The sequence below is a fragment of the Mus musculus genome, chromosome 4 (genome assembly GCF_000001635.26).
Source record: "Mus musculus strain C57BL/6J chromosome 4, GRCm38.p6 C57BL/6J".
NCBI classification, from domain to species: domain Eukaryota; kingdom Metazoa; phylum Chordata; class Mammalia; order Rodentia; family Muridae; genus Mus; species Mus musculus.
The window spans coordinates 62656974-62673167 of record NC_000070.6 but is presented as its reverse complement, the minus strand read 5'-3'; the positions used below and the strand labels follow the sequence as shown (position 1 = coordinate 62673167).

The 16194-nt window shown below is 50.2% G+C and overlaps 1 protein-coding gene and 1 long non-coding RNA gene across 12 annotated transcripts in view; one reads left to right on the top strand and one right to left on the bottom strand.

Moving 5' to 3' along the window:
* Positions 1 to 16194, bottom strand: part of Rgs3 (regulator of G-protein signaling 3) — a 143185-nt gene that overhangs the window by 29852 nt on the left and 97139 nt on the right. For 2 of the 11 annotated variants that reach the window (NM_019492.3, NM_001081650.2), the window contains one exon: positions 13321 to 16065. The exons of 6 other annotated variants lie outside the window; for them this stretch is intronic. In NM_019492.3, the coding sequence (NP_062365.2) occupies positions 15958 to 16065 (108 nt within the window). In that variant the 3' untranslated portion in view covers positions 13321 to 15957. Of the gene's footprint in view, positions 1 to 4144; positions 4274 to 9375; positions 9542 to 13320; positions 16066 to 16194 lie in introns of those variants that run through there. 3 more of the 11 variants (XM_006538070.3, XM_006538069.3, XM_030253652.1) reach the window with 3 other exon arrangements.
* On the top strand, positions 3219 to 13323 carry Gm52741. Its single transcript, XR_003955422.1, has 3 exons — positions 3219 to 3741; positions 11515 to 11601; positions 11791 to 13323. It is a non-coding gene; the product is annotated as a predicted gene, 52741 (long non-coding RNA).

Below are 16194 nucleotides of genomic sequence, written 5' to 3'. Positions count from 1 at the left end.
CCTGGATCTTGAATGGTGGCGGGTCTCCTACCCTCACACAGGAAGAATCCTGGATGTGGAGTTGCTCACAGATGATCAGCTCAGTGAGTATAGGGACTAGGATTGGAGACTCTGAGGTGCCCAATTTTCCCTAGGGTGCTTGCCCACGACTGCAGGCTCTGCCCTAACGCTAGAGTTTGGCTTGGCTGTGCTGTCTTGTGTGAGCAGTACTCCCGGGATGCTTCTCTCACCTTAGCAGGAAGCTCCTAGGGCTATAGCTCAGAGAGAACGGGACAGAAGGAGCCCTGCCCTCTTGTCTTCTCTTTGACTAGTACAGAGCATAGTATGCTGTCCTGACCTCTCCCTCTCCCTAAAGGTGTCTCTTACTGTGGCCTGGCCTGTCCCCAGCCCCTCTCTGCCTCTGCCTGCCTGTCTGTGTCTCTCCCACCCACAAGCACACGAAAGCTTGTGGTTATGTGGATACTCTTAGCCAGGTCAATGGTGCAGAACACCCTTTGTGGGGACTGGTTACTTAAAAGCTGTACTCAGTGCTCATCTTATGGGGAGTAGAAGGAGCCAAGGCCATTCTTGCAGATGACACAGGTGAGAGGCTCTGCACTCAAAAAAAGCTGACATCCAGTGTGGGAGATGGATGGCAGCCATCAAGTGAAGGAGGCCAGAATTAGACATTGTGTTATGAGGGGCAACACGGCTCTGCCAACCGAGGACACTAGGGCCAGAACACATTGAATAATGTGCTAAACTGTGGCATACAGGGGAAGAAGTGGAGCCCTCGGGGAGCCAGCCAAACCAGGCTGGAGAGCATCTAGTACCTAGGGATCCTGGGGAAGCCACTGCCTCTACTGCCTCTTGCCTCTCCATTACCCGGATACCAACAGCAGAACCAATGCCCTCCTCACAGTACAGCCTAGCACAGGACTAGAAAGTCAATGTGGCCAAGCTACTTTTGCTGGAGAGCCAGCCCTTGGGGATCCTTTGCCATCTCTTCCCCATGTATAGCCAGTGAAAGGGAGGTAGAGAGGGGAGGGCTGACTTTCCCAGGGAAACAGAGCAACTTTGTGGCTAGGCTAGGAGAGGGGGTTTCTGTCTAGTGATCCATCCACTGTAGCCCAGGGCTTATCAGCCTAACATGGAAGGGGGGAACAGTGACATCTAGGTGGCCCATGGGCACTCAGGGCCCAGCCCAGTTCCATTTGCTGATCTACATATTTTGTGTGCTAAATATTCATTTGATGTCCAGTGTCAGCACCGTCACTGGTGTGAGCCCTTCTGAATGATTCACTAAACCCTCGGGACCGTATCAGATATGAGTTCTAATATCCCCATTTCACAGATGAGTGAGCAGAGATTAAGAAGTCTGCCAAGGGGGTTCAATAGCAGAGGCAGAGCAACAACCCAGCCCTACACCCTTTTCCACCGTGTCCCACAGGCAAATTCTCTGAGAGCCCAAGAACAGGCCCACTCCCGAGCATAGAGAAAAGCCAATAGCAGCAGATCCCAGGGCCAGAACCAGGGAGACTCAACAAGAACCCACCTCCCATTTAGGAAAGGCAGGGTCCCCAAGCTCCAGGGAAACCCTTAGGGATGTGCAGCAGGGCCCAGAGGATATTTAGCATACTGACAGACCCAGGCTGCCTCCTGTAACACTCACTGCAGTAAAGCTCTGTGTATCTTCCCTCCCAGTCACTATGTTACACTCTGCTTATCACAGTCTGTGTTCCCAAAACCCTCTCAAGAGCCATGTGCATTAGAAGCCCTTGTCCCTACAGATTCTGTCTGGAGGAGGCAAGATCTTGACAATGTCATTTGAACATGCTCACACTGAGTCAAGCTCAGTGCATGCTGGCCCACTTAGGGAGTTCTGGGCTGTAACTCACTGGGGGCTCACAGTCCGGGTGTCTACTGACTCTGTGCAGAAAGGCCTTCCCTATCATGGGGGTCAGCAGAGAAACTTTAATGTGTTGTTTCAATCCTGCTGAGTCTCTGTTTCAGAGCCTTCACCATGTTCTCTCTTCTTCCACCCCTTTGCCTGTGGCGTGCGTCCTCCAAACAAGGCATCTGTTACCAGGAAGAGCAGGTACAAGGCTTTGTAAGCAGTAGGAGAGGATGTGACCTGCCCTGCTGTTCGGGCCCTAGAGGCAAGCACACGACAGGCCAGCCCCTGCCTGTAGCAACAGTGCCTACATTTGTCACACCCACTGCTCCGGCCTACATGGAACAGGTTGTTTCTGTGCCTACTCCTTGGGAGGGCTGGTGTCAAAAGAAGTTCAAGGTGATCATATCTGTTGAGGGATAATGGACGGGCCTAAGAGTTGTCGGAGCGGACTGACAGCTAGCTGTCCAACATGGACAGCAGGCTGTGAATATCTTACACTTCTGAGGGGCCAAGGAAAGTGACATGGTGTGACCTGAAGTTCCAAGGAAGGGGGGGGGGAGAGAGAGAGAGAGAGAGAGAGAGAGAGAAAGAGAGCACCCTTATTCATGTTAAAGACTCTACAAGGCTGACGACTGACTAGAATTCCCACAAGTGTGAAGACTGCTGTAGCCCTGAAGCTGAATTATCTTGGGCTATTGTTCCTCCCCTTGACAGCCATCCATTGTCCACATGTCTACAGTTAAAAGTTTGTTTCAGGTGAGGCCTTTCAGAATGTCCTATAACAGATTGCTGGCTCCTACCATCTTAAAGGTTTTGCAGTAACCTACCTATCTGATGTTCTAAACCACGAATTTGAAAAGAACTTTGATTTATGACTTTGTTCTTTTACTGGAGGAAAAAAACTGACCAAAACAAACAAACAAACAAACAAACAAACAAACCCAACAACAACCCACTTCATTAAACTGTATTTGGGGCAACCTAAATCTGTTTTCTCAGACCCTGGTCATTCATTTTTGGTTCCAGAATCAACTCCCTGGAGCCCTCTCTGACACAGAAGCCAGTTTGGTGTTCATTCCAGGGAGTTGCTCTGAGACCCAGGCTCCTTATTACCTGTTCTGTCTCTAGCTCATGCTTTCTACACGTCTGCTTTGTCATCCCTTCTTCCTCAAGCACCCGAGCACCATACCAGACTCTGCCCTGCTCAGGACGACAGTGTTCCCAGCCACAGAAGCAAGCAGCCCATAGGCTTTCAGTAGGAGGCCAAGGATCATCCCTGGAGCACTGCCACCAGCCCCAGCAAGCTTCTGCATCCTGCCTAGAACATGCTCTGCTGTCACATGCATAGTGCTGGCCTGACCTTGGGTGGCTGTCATGGCACGGCATGGCCAGGCACTGTGCCATCTCCCTCCCTGGCTCCACCCGAATCGTCCACAGGCGGGCCCGAGAGTTCAGAGTTTTAGGAGCAATCCTTAACCCACTCTGCTTCTGCCAGCTAAGGGGCAGGTTGTATCCTGACAGCCTGGGTTCCTGGGAAGTGTTCAGCTGCAGACTCAGCAAACAGGAGACCGGAGCGTCTGAAGCTAGCTGCCAGGAGTAGTTCATTTCCACACTCCCCCGGGGGCCTACCCACTGCTTGGACAATCAGGTTTGTGCTCAGGCTGTCCAAACACAAGGTCAGCAGAGGAGAGGCTACAATAACAGGACAACTTTACTGCTGCCTTCCCAATTGAAGGCGACACCCTCCTCTGAGCATCAATGGCTCTGTCTCCAAGAGGAGTCCTGGACTTGATCTAGGCCAGCCCACACAAAACCTAATCTGCAGAAAGGCATGGTGGCCTGACTTCTCACTGGCCTGCAATGGGGTAAGTAGTAAAACTGAGGAGGGTTTGGAAAAACTCCCACGACAATCTGTCATTGCCATATCTGAGCATGAACTCCGAGGGTACATCCCACTGAATGGAGGCCAGGCCAGGCCAGGTGTGACACATCACATCCAGTGAGCATCCTACAGAAGGGAAAGGCCCTGCCTCATAGGGTCTAAGAGGCTCTGGTTTAAACAAGCCTTATTCTGGGAGAACTCATGAACTGAGCTCCACACTACCACTCCAGTTGGCCTTGAAAGCTTGTCGGTCATTAGAACTCCTCACTCTCTGCTGTGCCCAGGGCTCAGTGTACAGCATGGGCCTACGCCAGTCCCCAGCGTTAGCCCTCTCCCTAGCCCCTCCATCCATCCATCAGTCACCAAAGCACGTAGGTCTCTCTCACCTCCTATCCGAGACAGTGCCTCCTCTCTGCACTAAGCTGCCATCGCCTCTCCTTGACAGTGTGGAAGGACAAGAGCTCCAAAAGGCTCCCGGTCCTTCCGCAGGTGGCCACTGTGAGCTCTCTACCACACGGACCCAGCCCCAGCAGCTCCACTGCCCTTGGAACCAAGTTCAAAGTCCTTGTCACGGGGCTGGAGTGGGTGGCACCACAGCCTCACCCCAAACCCTGCTCCAGCCTTATCTCGTGCTCCCTTCATCTTCCTCATTCCTGCATCTACAATAGCCTGCTTTAAGGTCCTTATACAGAACACCCTCTTACACCCCAAGTGCCTGCCTCCTCTCCTAACATCCTGGACCAGGCTAGCCAGATACTCCTGAGGAGCCCTCTGTCCCAACCAATGCTGATTCCTTGCATACTATTCAGATTTGGATGGTGTCTGTCTCTCCTCCAACTTTCCTTCCACCATACTAGACTGACTGTTCTCTATGGTGATGAGGACTGTGCTGGCTGCCGGCTGAGGGTCTGCCTGACCAGCTTCCATTCACCCTTCTTTGGCATCAGAGAGCCTCCACTTGCCACATCCATACTCAACTCTGGTGATCCACATGACTCCAGAGATGGGCCTGTGAGCCAGGCCTCAGACAATCTGTTCACCCAACCTACATTCTTCAGTGACTGGGATGAGCACATGATCCCACATGGGCCAACGGGACTTGGGCCTAGCACTGTTGTTGAAATCAAGGAGTCAAACCAGACGGTCATAATCTGACTCTCAGCCGGGCGTTGGTGGCGCACGCCTTTAATCCCAGCACTCGGGAGTCAGAGGCAGGCAGATTTCTGAGTTCGAGGCCAGCCTGGTCTACAGAGTGAGTTCCAGGACAGCCAGAGTTACACAGAGAAACCCTGTCTCGAAAAAAACCAAACCAAAACAAAAAACAAAAAAACTGACTCTCCTGGAATCTTTACTGCCACCACTGAGGGAGTGAGCCAACAGGTAAGTAGGTAGAACCAAGCAGGGGAAAGGGTAAAACTGAAGTTTGGTCAAGGTCCTTAGTCTAACCCACCATACACAAAACTTCCTTCCATCATCCAGGGGATCCCATCTGCAAGCTGTAGCTTATGGAGTGGGTTTGGGTCACTTTCCTGACTGATACATCACTGGTAGTTAGCACACGAGGCACTCTAAAAGTGTTTGCTCATTCATTCAGTCACCCAACAAACATTCAGGAACAAGAAAGTGACTAGATTGCTTCATCAGAAAGAGTCATCTTGGCTGCCATTTAGAGAGATGTCCACAGGGACAGGAGTGAAATGAGGGAGGTTTGACAGAAGGCCACGTAGGAGTCCCAGGAATGGAGACGATGCCTGAGAAAGGAGCCTGAGACAGAAAGAATGGATGATTCCCAACTCTAAATTCACCGGAGAACTTTTGACAGATGTATCCCTCTTCTTTAGGCCTCAGTATCCCTCAGCAATTCAGCCTGTCAATCTAGACTCCCAAATGTTTCCCTATAGGATGCAGAGTCAGCACTAGGCAGCACTGGGTCAGTCTCGGTTCTGAGGGTTGGGATTCAACAGGCAGGGAGGAGAGTACAGTAACTTCCCTGCCCCTTCATTTCTTAACTGTAAACAGGAATAAGAAAACAGCCTCTTCCCTCTCTTCTGGCCCACTTCCTCTCTTTGTCCGCACCCCCACCCCACTTTCTCTCTACCCTCCCCTCCCCACCACGATGGACTGAACCCTCTGAAACTGTGAGCAAAACGAATCTCTCCTTCCTTACATCAATAGCAATCCTAGCCCAGTGCTCTCTGTGGGATGGGAACGGGTACAACAGAGTTACTCTAACCTTTCACCCAGAGAAACACAAATGAGCTGGTCCCAAGTTTGGCTTACTACCAAAAAAAACTTCTTTGAATTTCAAAAAAAAAAGTAATAAAGTTGGAATAAAAACAACAGTGCAAGACAGATTACACATTATAGCAGATGGAAGGTATGCTGTGTACTTAGCATCATTATTATTAATTACTTGCAGTAGAGATTTCAGGAAGTAGAAATTGAACACAGAACACCATTCCAAAGATATTTAATGAAAATGTTGGGTGTCTAGGCTGAAATGGCTTCGGGGAGTCAGTATGGGGGATTGTTGCCAAGGAGAACAAGTGCCTGAATTCTGGGGACACTGTGAATTCCAAAGATTGGGAAGAGAAATGCTGGTTGTTTTCACGAGGGGATTTGAGAGAGTCAAGTCAACAGTGCCCTTTGTACAACAGTAAAGACCACAAGACCAAAGAGTATGCTGGAGGTTCTTAGAGGAAAAGACTGTTGACCTAGCGTCCTCTAGTCAAGCTTGCTCTGACTGAAGCATAAGGCCAAACATTTCCAGCCTTATGAGAACCAAGAAAGTAGAATATCCACTGACTTGGGAAAATGCTTCAAGAAAGTTCTCTGCACAGTGACTGAAAGCCCAGAAGTCAAGGATAAGATGGAGTACCATCAGAAATGGGCCAGCAAGGAAGTCACAAGTGTTTAGAGATTTCCTGATTGATGACATAACCAAGGGCTAAGGGCGACTTAAAACTCAATAGAACTGGTGCTTTCAAGGTAGTGACAATAGGGAGTAATGGCTGCAAATAATGTCAACAGCGTCTCGGGGCTGCAGAGGAAATCAAAGGGAATCCTGGGCCAGCTGACAGGCTTAGGATGGGTTGGAGGAAGGGAGAGCAAACTATTTCAAACCATTGATATGGTGCCTGACACGGAGATATGTAAATGAAATCAGTGAGGCAAAATGCTAGTGAACTAAAGTCAAGGTGTAGAACTTCCAAGAAAAGGGCAGTGTGCAAATATCCATATTATATAAAGGGCTCTTTGTGAATAAACAATTCAACTATAAACAACACATCGGAAAAGAAAGTGGACAAAGGACTTGAGGAGACTACTGCCCTAAGAGGTGATTAAGTAACCAAAGGGCATGTAAATACATGTCCAGGAACTCCAGTAATCAAAGAGAGCCTTTTTTTTTTAATGGAATATAATGGGGGCTGGAGGAATGACTCAGAAGTTAAGAACACTTGTTGCTATCACAGCAGACTTGGCTCTGTTTCCCAGCACCCACACGGCAGTTCATAACCATCTGTAACCCCACTTCTAGAAGATCCAACACCCTCTTCTGCCCTCTGCAAGCATGAGGCATGCATGTAGGTACATGTCCATACACGCAAGCAACATGCATGCGCGCATGTAAAATAAAATAAATAAATCTAAAAAAAATCTTTTTAATGTAACAATATACAGGGTCACTGAGGCTGCAGGGAAATAGTAGTTCTCTTCTAAGATGTCTGTTTCTTAGGAAGTAGGACTTAAACAATTAAAAGTGGGAAATCTCACACTGGGGGTTCCTAGTATGCACAAGGCAGGCTCCCTAGCAGGAGGGGGAGGGGAGGGGGGAGGGGAGGGAGGAAAAGGGGGAGAGGGAGAGAGAAGGCAAAGAAGATGAGGGTTCCATTTAGGTGGCAGAGAGAGAGAGAGAGACTGGGGGCAAAGAAGATGAGGTGGCATTAGAGTAGGTACAGCCATTCGGAAGAGTGACGCAGCTACCAGAGCCAGAACCCACTTCACAGGCCACACACTTTGACCCAGACATCCCGCTGCCCCAAATGAATTCCAACAAAATCTTTGTCAATAAATATTTATTGAGAGTCAGACAACGTACTAGGCATGAACTAGATTCTGGGGGCTTCCACAGTGCGCCCCGAAGGCTCTGTATCTCAGGGGTTTCTAGACTTGAGGTGACGAGCATCTAGTGCTCAGAGAGGACTCGGCTATTCAGGTTTCACCTCTAAATGAAATACCCTAACTGTGGTGCTGTAGAATATCATTTGTTAGTGGGAAGTATGGGTATACTCCGCTGTTAAATGGGAAAGGGCATATGTTAAAACTTCACCCAGCCTAACAGTAGGAGCAGGGCTGTCTCTGATTCTTCTGCCTGCCTTTGGAACCCTATTCCTCCTGCTGGGTTGTCTTGTTCAGCCTTGGTGTGGGAATACGTGTCTGGTCTTATTATTGTAGCTTGTGATGCCATATTTGATTGGTGTCCTTGGAAGCCCTGCTCTTTTCTGAGGGGAGGTGAAGGGGTTGGGTCTAGGGTTGGGGGAGGTGGGGAGACTAGGGGAGGGAGAGGAAACTACAGCAGTGAATGAAATATATGAGAGAAGAATAAAAAAAACAAAACCAAAAACCAAAAAACTGCACCTGGAAATAACCCTAACTTTCAAACAAGAAATATTCATGGGAAACACATCTCTGACCGTACACACCCCAAAATGTTAGTAGCAGTTAACCTTGGGCACTGCAGATGGTGAGCCTTGTCTTTTCCTGGTTCATCTGTATTTAATGTTTTCTCCATAACAGATGTCAATGACAAGAATTATAATTCTTCACAACAACAGCAAAATCAACTGCGCTAAGATAATAGTAGCCTCGCTCTGCCTCTGTGGTCGATATGGAGAGTCTGTCCTGGGTCACTAATTTTCTCCACAGTTGCTTTCCTTGCTGGGAACCTAATTCTCCGCTGGCTATTTTTGCTTTGGTTTTGGTTTTGGTTTTGGTTTTAGGTCTTTTGTTTGTTTGTTAGTTTGTTTGTTTTCCCGAGACAGGGTTTCTGTATAGAATTGGCTGTCTTGGAACTCACTTGGCAGACCAGGCTGGCCTCTAACAAGATCTGCCTGCCTCTGCCTCCCAAGTGCTGGGATGAAGGCAACCAAAACCACTGCCTGACTGTCAGGCAGCCTACTTCTCCTTAAGCTCTGTGAGAAAGGTCCTACACGCTTCCATCTTCATAGGGCAGAGAGGATGCAGGCTACATCTTGTCTCATTTTACAGCCCTGCCAGTCCCTCGGCTGCCCCTGCCTGTCCCTAGGAAGGGCAGAGAAAGTGCCAGAGCATTAAGACCCTCTCTTCTTCAGGCTGGCTTTCTGCAGACAGTACAGGAAGTGAACAGAGGGCAAGTCAGTGAGGAAGGAACATCAGAAAAGGGAAGGTTTGGTGCTGAAGACCAACTGGCTGATGTCAGGGAGCAGGCGACACACTAGACACACATACACTAGCTAGGGGCTCCTCACCTGACATTCAACTCTCACAAAGGCAGACTACATCTGGTCCCAGGAGTTCCCAGGCCCTGTGCACCCAAGGAAGCAAAGCTTCTGAAAGAGCAGGAAGGAAAAGAGCCTACCTTCTGGAACCTCCTCCCCAGACTTGGTGGCTACAGGACAGTCCTTTCTTAACTCCAGGTCTCTAGGCCTGGTAGTGTAGGCAAGGAAGAGAGGTGAAGACAGAGGGCTCCCAGACCTGCCCACATCTCAATTCTGTGACTCTGTGGGACTTCCTCACAGAGGGCCTGACAGGAAGAGGAAGAGGGGAGTCATCCCCACCCAGCTCCCAAGGAGCCCCCTCCTCTTCCCCTCAGCCATGTTCCCGCTGCTATTTTTAGAACAGTCCACAGGAAGCAGAGTGGCTCTACCAGCCCCCACCACACTGCATGCGGCCAGGCTCCAGGTAAAACACTGCAGCTCATTCATTCCCTTCCAGCCAGAACGTGCCCGGAATGTGTAGACATGCCTGCTGACTAGATAATCCCCCTCCCCCACCCCCGCACCATCAGCCCAAGTACCAACGGGGCAAGCTGCTCCCTCTCCATTATGGCCCAGGTTAGGGGGCTTTCTAATGGTCCTGCAATTGCTGAGTGAAAAGAGCTCTGTGCTCTAAGACCATTGAATCCCCTCTGCAGACCTTCAAGCCACCAACTATGTGCCTAAGTTCTAGCACCTATCCTGGTCTTGTTCTCTACAAATCGGCTTGTTCAACTGTTGCTCTCCCTGGAGGACAAAGGGGGCTTTTGGTTTTACATTCAAGGATCCTATGGTTTGACCAAAACCCCACTTACTCAGCATACTATACACTATATTCTCCACTTTAAGATATACATATGTTGGATTATGTTCCTAAAGGCTTCTGGGAGTTGAAGGTGAGTCTCAGAATACATTTACCATTTAAGACTGCCATATGTGGTGGTCCACCTCCAAGGCTAGCCCACACAACCCTTAATGCTCCAGCCAGAAAGACCACTAGAATACTGTTTTCTTGCAATAATGGCACTGATCCCAAGTAGGGAAGTGCTAGTGTGTGAAAGAACCCTCAATAGAAAAATCTATCTTTAGTTGCTATGTCTGAGCAATGAGTGACAGATAGCAACAGTAATGGAGAGCCACCACCCGGCAGCCTCTGACAGGGTCTGCAGAGCACACTGGAAACTGAAAGAGGTCAGTCAGATCGACTGACCCAGCTCTCCTTGAAAGCCAGCCTGAGGCTCGGCGGGCAAGAGGGCTGGTTGAAGAATACACCTGCGCGCAAACATGCATGAAGCCAAGCAACAGACCAGGGCACGCTGAGCCCAGTGCAGTGGAGGGCAGAGGGCTGGAGAGGGAAGGGGAAACAACAGAGCTGCTTCCCAGGGCAGCCGGAATGAGGAACCTTGGAGTGGGGAGGAAGGTAAGAAAGGGTTTCTCACATAGGTGTCTGTAATTGGGATTCCTTCTGCTATGAGCCAATAGGACTGGTCTGTGAAATCTAAGACATCTGCCTTCTTTCTTCCTTTAACCAATTCCCTGAGTCACGAGGTGCTGCTGACCCCAGCCCAATCTTCGGTAATTCCAGTGTCAAGAGTCTGGGTGTGGGTATTCCAGGCACAATGACTGTGATAAGGAACCTGAGTTGGTTCCTGCTTTTTGAAGGGTATAACTACTGTATGCCAGTCTTTATGGTCATTTCCTAGTATTCTGCACTCTGGTGACCCTGACCCTGGAGACTACCTGTATTCAGCTCCCCCCACCCCCCACTTTGTGTGTGTGTGCGTGTGTGTGTGTGTGTGTGTAAGGAAACAGATGATCAGAAAAGTGAAGTGATTTGTTCAAGGTCACACAGCAAGTACTAGATAAGTCACTACTCAAGACCAGGGCTTCTGAATCCCTACCCTGGTTTTCTCAGAGGCAGGTGTGTGTGTGTGTGTGTGTGTGTGTGTGTGTGTGTGTGTGTGTGTGTGTGGAGAGGGGTACCCTCAGACTTAGAGAACCAGGGTGTTATGATCAGGTTTTCTTCCCTCTGAGGATGCCTGCATGAGCGTGGAGATAGGGTTTAACCCTGGCCAGATTGCATCATAGATTAAGCCGGGTGTGGGCCTGCTGGTATCTGCATAGCCTCTGAAGCAAGAGTAAAACCTCTGAACCAAACCTCAGCTCTGGTCCCAGGGCTCATGGCCCTGGGCAAAAAAAAGCCACTTCCTCTTTGTGATCCTGTTTCTTCTTCTCTATTATAGAATAGAAGGAGGGACCCGCCCATCAGTTGAATTCAGGCCTCTGACCGCTACAGAGCATCTCCTATGAGCCATGCAACATGAAATAAGGTATGGCCTCCGCTTGCCCCTAAGGAGCTTGCAGGCTTTCCGGTGTGGCAGACCTTACTGCCTGGTTCACCATGCTAATAGGCATGGAACACACTCCTCTGGCAAGCACAGTGTGGGCGGGGACAGCCATCTCTGAGGCACACCTCAGAAAGGGTGTGTCAAAGAGGTGCTAAGCCCTGGTCTCCCTAGGGACTGCAGCCGCCAGGGACATTGAAAGTGAACAATGGTGTCAAGGAACAGCCTGCCCATGGGAAGTCACAAGAACTTTTGGGAGGGACACTCCCACCCATGGAGCCAGAAGAGCATGGAGAGTCAAGCTGTGACCTCGGGAGAGCCCTTCAACAAGGCACTGATGACCCAGCCCTGTCAGGCCTTCTCAGCTGGAATGAATGGTCTGTGGTTGCAAGGAAACAGTTGACCCACTAATGTGTGCAGACATTAGCTGTGTGATCTCAGCAAGTTTAACCTTTTGAAGATCCAGTACCTACAAACTAGGTAGAGCAGGAGTCTATTCTTAAGGGGATACCATACCACATCAGGCTCTAGTGAAGGTCAAAGAGAAAGCGAAGGGCAGGAGTTAGAAGCCATGCCTGGCTCACACAGGAGTGTCTGGCAGATCATCCAACACTCAATGGCTGGGGAGTGGCAGCCTTTCTAGAGACTAGCTTGGAGCAAAAGGAAAGTAAGACAGAGCACAGAGGCAGGTTGTTCTCTGTTCCTTAAGAGTTAAAAAAAAGAGAAGAAAGATGGCCGAGTCCTAACATAAAGCAGTCTGCCCTCAGCCTGGCCAGCAGTGGAGGGAGGGAGGGCAGGAGGTCTGGAGGCAGCCAGAAAAGCAGTGGAGCTGGGGAAAAGAATGCTCTGCGGAGAGGGAGTGGGAGGAGGGGGGCTGAAATCTGATCCCTTCGGTTCCCAGTTACTTAGATCTGTTGGTCTAAACCCAGTGGATTAGCAAAACCCAGGCTCAGATCCTGGCAGAGGGGAGCCCTCTTCACTGCATTTGGGTTAAGTCTCTATATTCTGTACCTATGCTCAGACTAGCAGGCCCGAGCCTAAGCTACTCTTCCCTGCCTCTGTCATCATTCCTTTACTGCCAGGGTGCCCCCATGACGGTGACCAATGATCCTGCTGAAAGCCAGACTGAGAAGGGGAAGGTCCTCCAGGGAGCTTGCCGCCGCCGGAGAGCATCTCTGCCTTTCACGGCAGACTTTTGTCAAATCCTGTGGAAATAGGTTTTTCTGGTTTTGTTTGTTTGCTTGTTTGTTTTCAACCTGGGCCACCACTTAGGAAAACTATCGCTCCTCACTTAATCTGTCTCCAAAGCATGCTTCCTCCGTGGAAGAGACCAAGATGTCTGAGACAGCCATCATTGTCTCCTGCCTCTCCTGGAGGCTCATGGGTGACTTTTCTTCCTTCTGTCCCTCAAAACACCTTTGCATCCACACAGGACAAAGGACTGGGTCTCTCACCAGCTGAGCCACCACAGGTTCAGTCACCTAATGCTTCAGAAGCCTTTACTGTTTTGTTCGTAAGATGTGTCTGTTTAGGGGAGTCTAAGCTCGGCGGGACCCCCCTGCCCTCTCCAAAGCGCATGCTCCCTGCAGGGTTCTCACTGAAGGAATGCATCCACGTGGCAAAGCTGCCCGTGCCTGTACTGTGGAGAACCTTCTTGGTGCCTTGGAGTTGACTGTGATTAGTAAGGGTCTTGATGACAGGAGTCGGAGGGGAAATTAATAATAATAATTATTATTATAATAGTAATAATAATAAGACATGTACAAATAAGAATCACCATTCTCAGAAGGTCTGTATAATTCCAGCTCCCAAAGGGCCAAAGGACTCAGGCAATGAGGGCTTCTATGAGAGATGAGCTTCAAAGGACTCAGAGTGGGAGACACAGAAATGGGATCCCAGAACGGGTAGGAGACTCAAAGAGGCACTTTGTATTCAAATCTCACAGATGGCCTTTCAACAATAAAGTGGCTGTGCTCCCGACCTCCCCGCTCCTGGGGCCGGAGACACCACCCAAGACAATTAGCCCATCAGGAAAGAAGTCGTTGTGTGCTTCTTAGCGTGATTTATGTGGCAGGGAGGGGGCCGGCGTGGTTCCCGTGATTATGACTCTCAGAGGCCACGCTGAGAGCTCCTCCTCCTCTTGAACAGCTGGGATGGACTGAAGAGCGGAGGCCACCGGGTCATATTTCATCCTCTCGGGCCCACGACACCAAATTAATTGTCACATTGATTTATGAAGCAAGATGGCCATGGTGCCGTGGCTCACCACAGTCATGGAGCAAGCTAGCCCAGGACTTGCCAGGAGTACCTTCCTCTTCCCCATCAGCCAGTAGGCCTGGGAGCTTGATGGGAGAATCTGTTCCACTCAGAAGTTGCTGATCAGGGAGAACGGCTCGTCCCCGGGGTGGGTGTTATGTTCAGATCCTCTTCTTGTCTTCTGTGCCCATCTGTTGGACAGAGGTCTGTGCCCAGATGCAAGCGAAACAAGATAGCTGATTTCCCACGCAGGTGGTCCTCCTGGGCTTCATGACCTCACGATCAATCATTAGGTGAGAGAATCAAGTGAAATCAAAGTGTGGTTTGCTGTCTGCACAGACCCGGCTGTTCGGATTTACCCCGTGGGCTGATCACTGGCTGGCAGTGTGGTGCTACACAACCCTTGAACCAAGCCAATCTTTCCTTGCTGGGCTGGGTGTTAGCCTGATTCCTGCAGAGTCACCCCATTCCCTGTTAGACTGATAACTCAGCATGGCTCATTTTTCCAAAGTTGGAAGGAAAATAAGGGACATGCACTCTCCTGGGCCACCATTTAGGGGCTCAGGTGGCTCTGGTAGTTTAGCAAACTCAAAAGAGCACAAGAATCGTCCTTAAGGTACTTAAGACTCAGGTCTGGGGCTTCTCTGGCCTTAGCCATCACTGCAGCTTTCTGCCTCTGCGTGCTCAGTACCTAACCCGACAAATACTCTCTAGCATATGGCCCTCGTCCTTCCAATCCACAGCCTTGAGATTCTGTCCTGCTGGGTCTCTACAGTTAGAAAAGGGTGAGCTACCTAGCCCAGAGCATGGGAGTGGACCCAGCTCTCATTACTGGACCTGGGCAAGATTCCTTTCATGTTGTCTCTGTAAAGGTTGCTGAGCTACACTTGGTCCTGGCCACCGGCTGCTGCTCCTTAGAAGCCCTACAGAAAGCAAAAAACGGGAGTTCTCAGAGTGCAAGGCCCTAGCTTCCTTCTCTTAGCATGACAGGTAGAGCAGATACAGGTGATCTCTACGGAGCCTGGAAGCAGGGGAGACATGAACTTTCCCATCTTGGGAAAATTAAGCTTTACTGTTTCGGTGCTCATGGGCATTCCCAAAAGCTCAACTCTGGTCTGAGTAGAGGAATCCCTAGGAGGGAGGCCTCAAACCTCACGCCACCAAGATAGCAAGACCCAACGGAGCACGAGGGCAGGCAAGGGTGAGCTAGCATCACTCCTTATCCCAGAGCCTACCCTTCCAATACCTACCATCGCAGCGCCCTCTAGAACAAACCACCATCACCCCTCACCCTGGAGGCCTGAAGGGGAGCCCTAACCAGTCTCACAGCCACTTGGGCCCCTCCTAACTGCAATCTGATCTTGTAGATATGCACCGGGAGGAGTCTGTGACACCTTTCCTCAAGCTTCTTCCACTGCCTGGAACGCTCTCTTCAAAGTCCTTGGCTGGCTAGCTCCTCTCCAGCTCAAGCTGTATGGTTCCCCTTCATAGCCCACACGTAGCAAGGAGACATAATGCCCTGTCTGAAGACATCTGTGATGTTTCTGTACAGACCCTTGCAGTGTATGTGTGTATCAGTGTTGATTTATTTGGTGTTCTCTCCCTGTTGGGACGGGGAGGGCTGGGATCTTGATGGGAGCACAGCATCTTCTAGCACACACCCTAGCACAAAGGAGATGTCCCCCAGTACCCACTGACTGAGGAAGTAAATGTGTCCATTTGAAATAGGAGTGGGAAGGAGAGATGTCTTCCAGCAGGAATGGGTCACAGGCACCATCTTCCGTTCGAGTGCCCTCTCCCTCTTTCCTGCTGTGCCCAGGAAGGTGCCCAGGTGCCACTTAGCCTCCTGTTTTGGCGTCTTCTCCATCCAGGACTTCCTGGTACCAGTCTGCACAAACCCACAGGGTCCCTCATACCACTGTTCCTCCTGTTGCCAGGTCCACACACACCCTTGGGACCACTCCCTCCAGGTGACCCTAGGCCCACCATCTTGGTCTTCTGTTTTGGGTCCAGTTGAGATGAGGTTACTGTGTGATAGGGGAAGCCCCAGAGTTGCCAGAAGCATAGTCCTGCCCTTGGACTTGCTCAGCCAATCAGGGTCTGTCCTGATGAGGTAAAGCTTCTATCCTGGGTGGCACTGATGGAGGTGACTGGCCCCATCTCCTGCTGGAGAGAGCCGTAAGGGTGAAGTTTCTGTGGAACCAGACAGAACTGGAATTAGCTCGCTGTCCACTCTGATCAGGACTGCCTGAGTCCACAACCTGACTGGGCTCCTTTCTAAGACACTCAAATAGTTCCTGGCATCTCTGAGATTTATCTCTA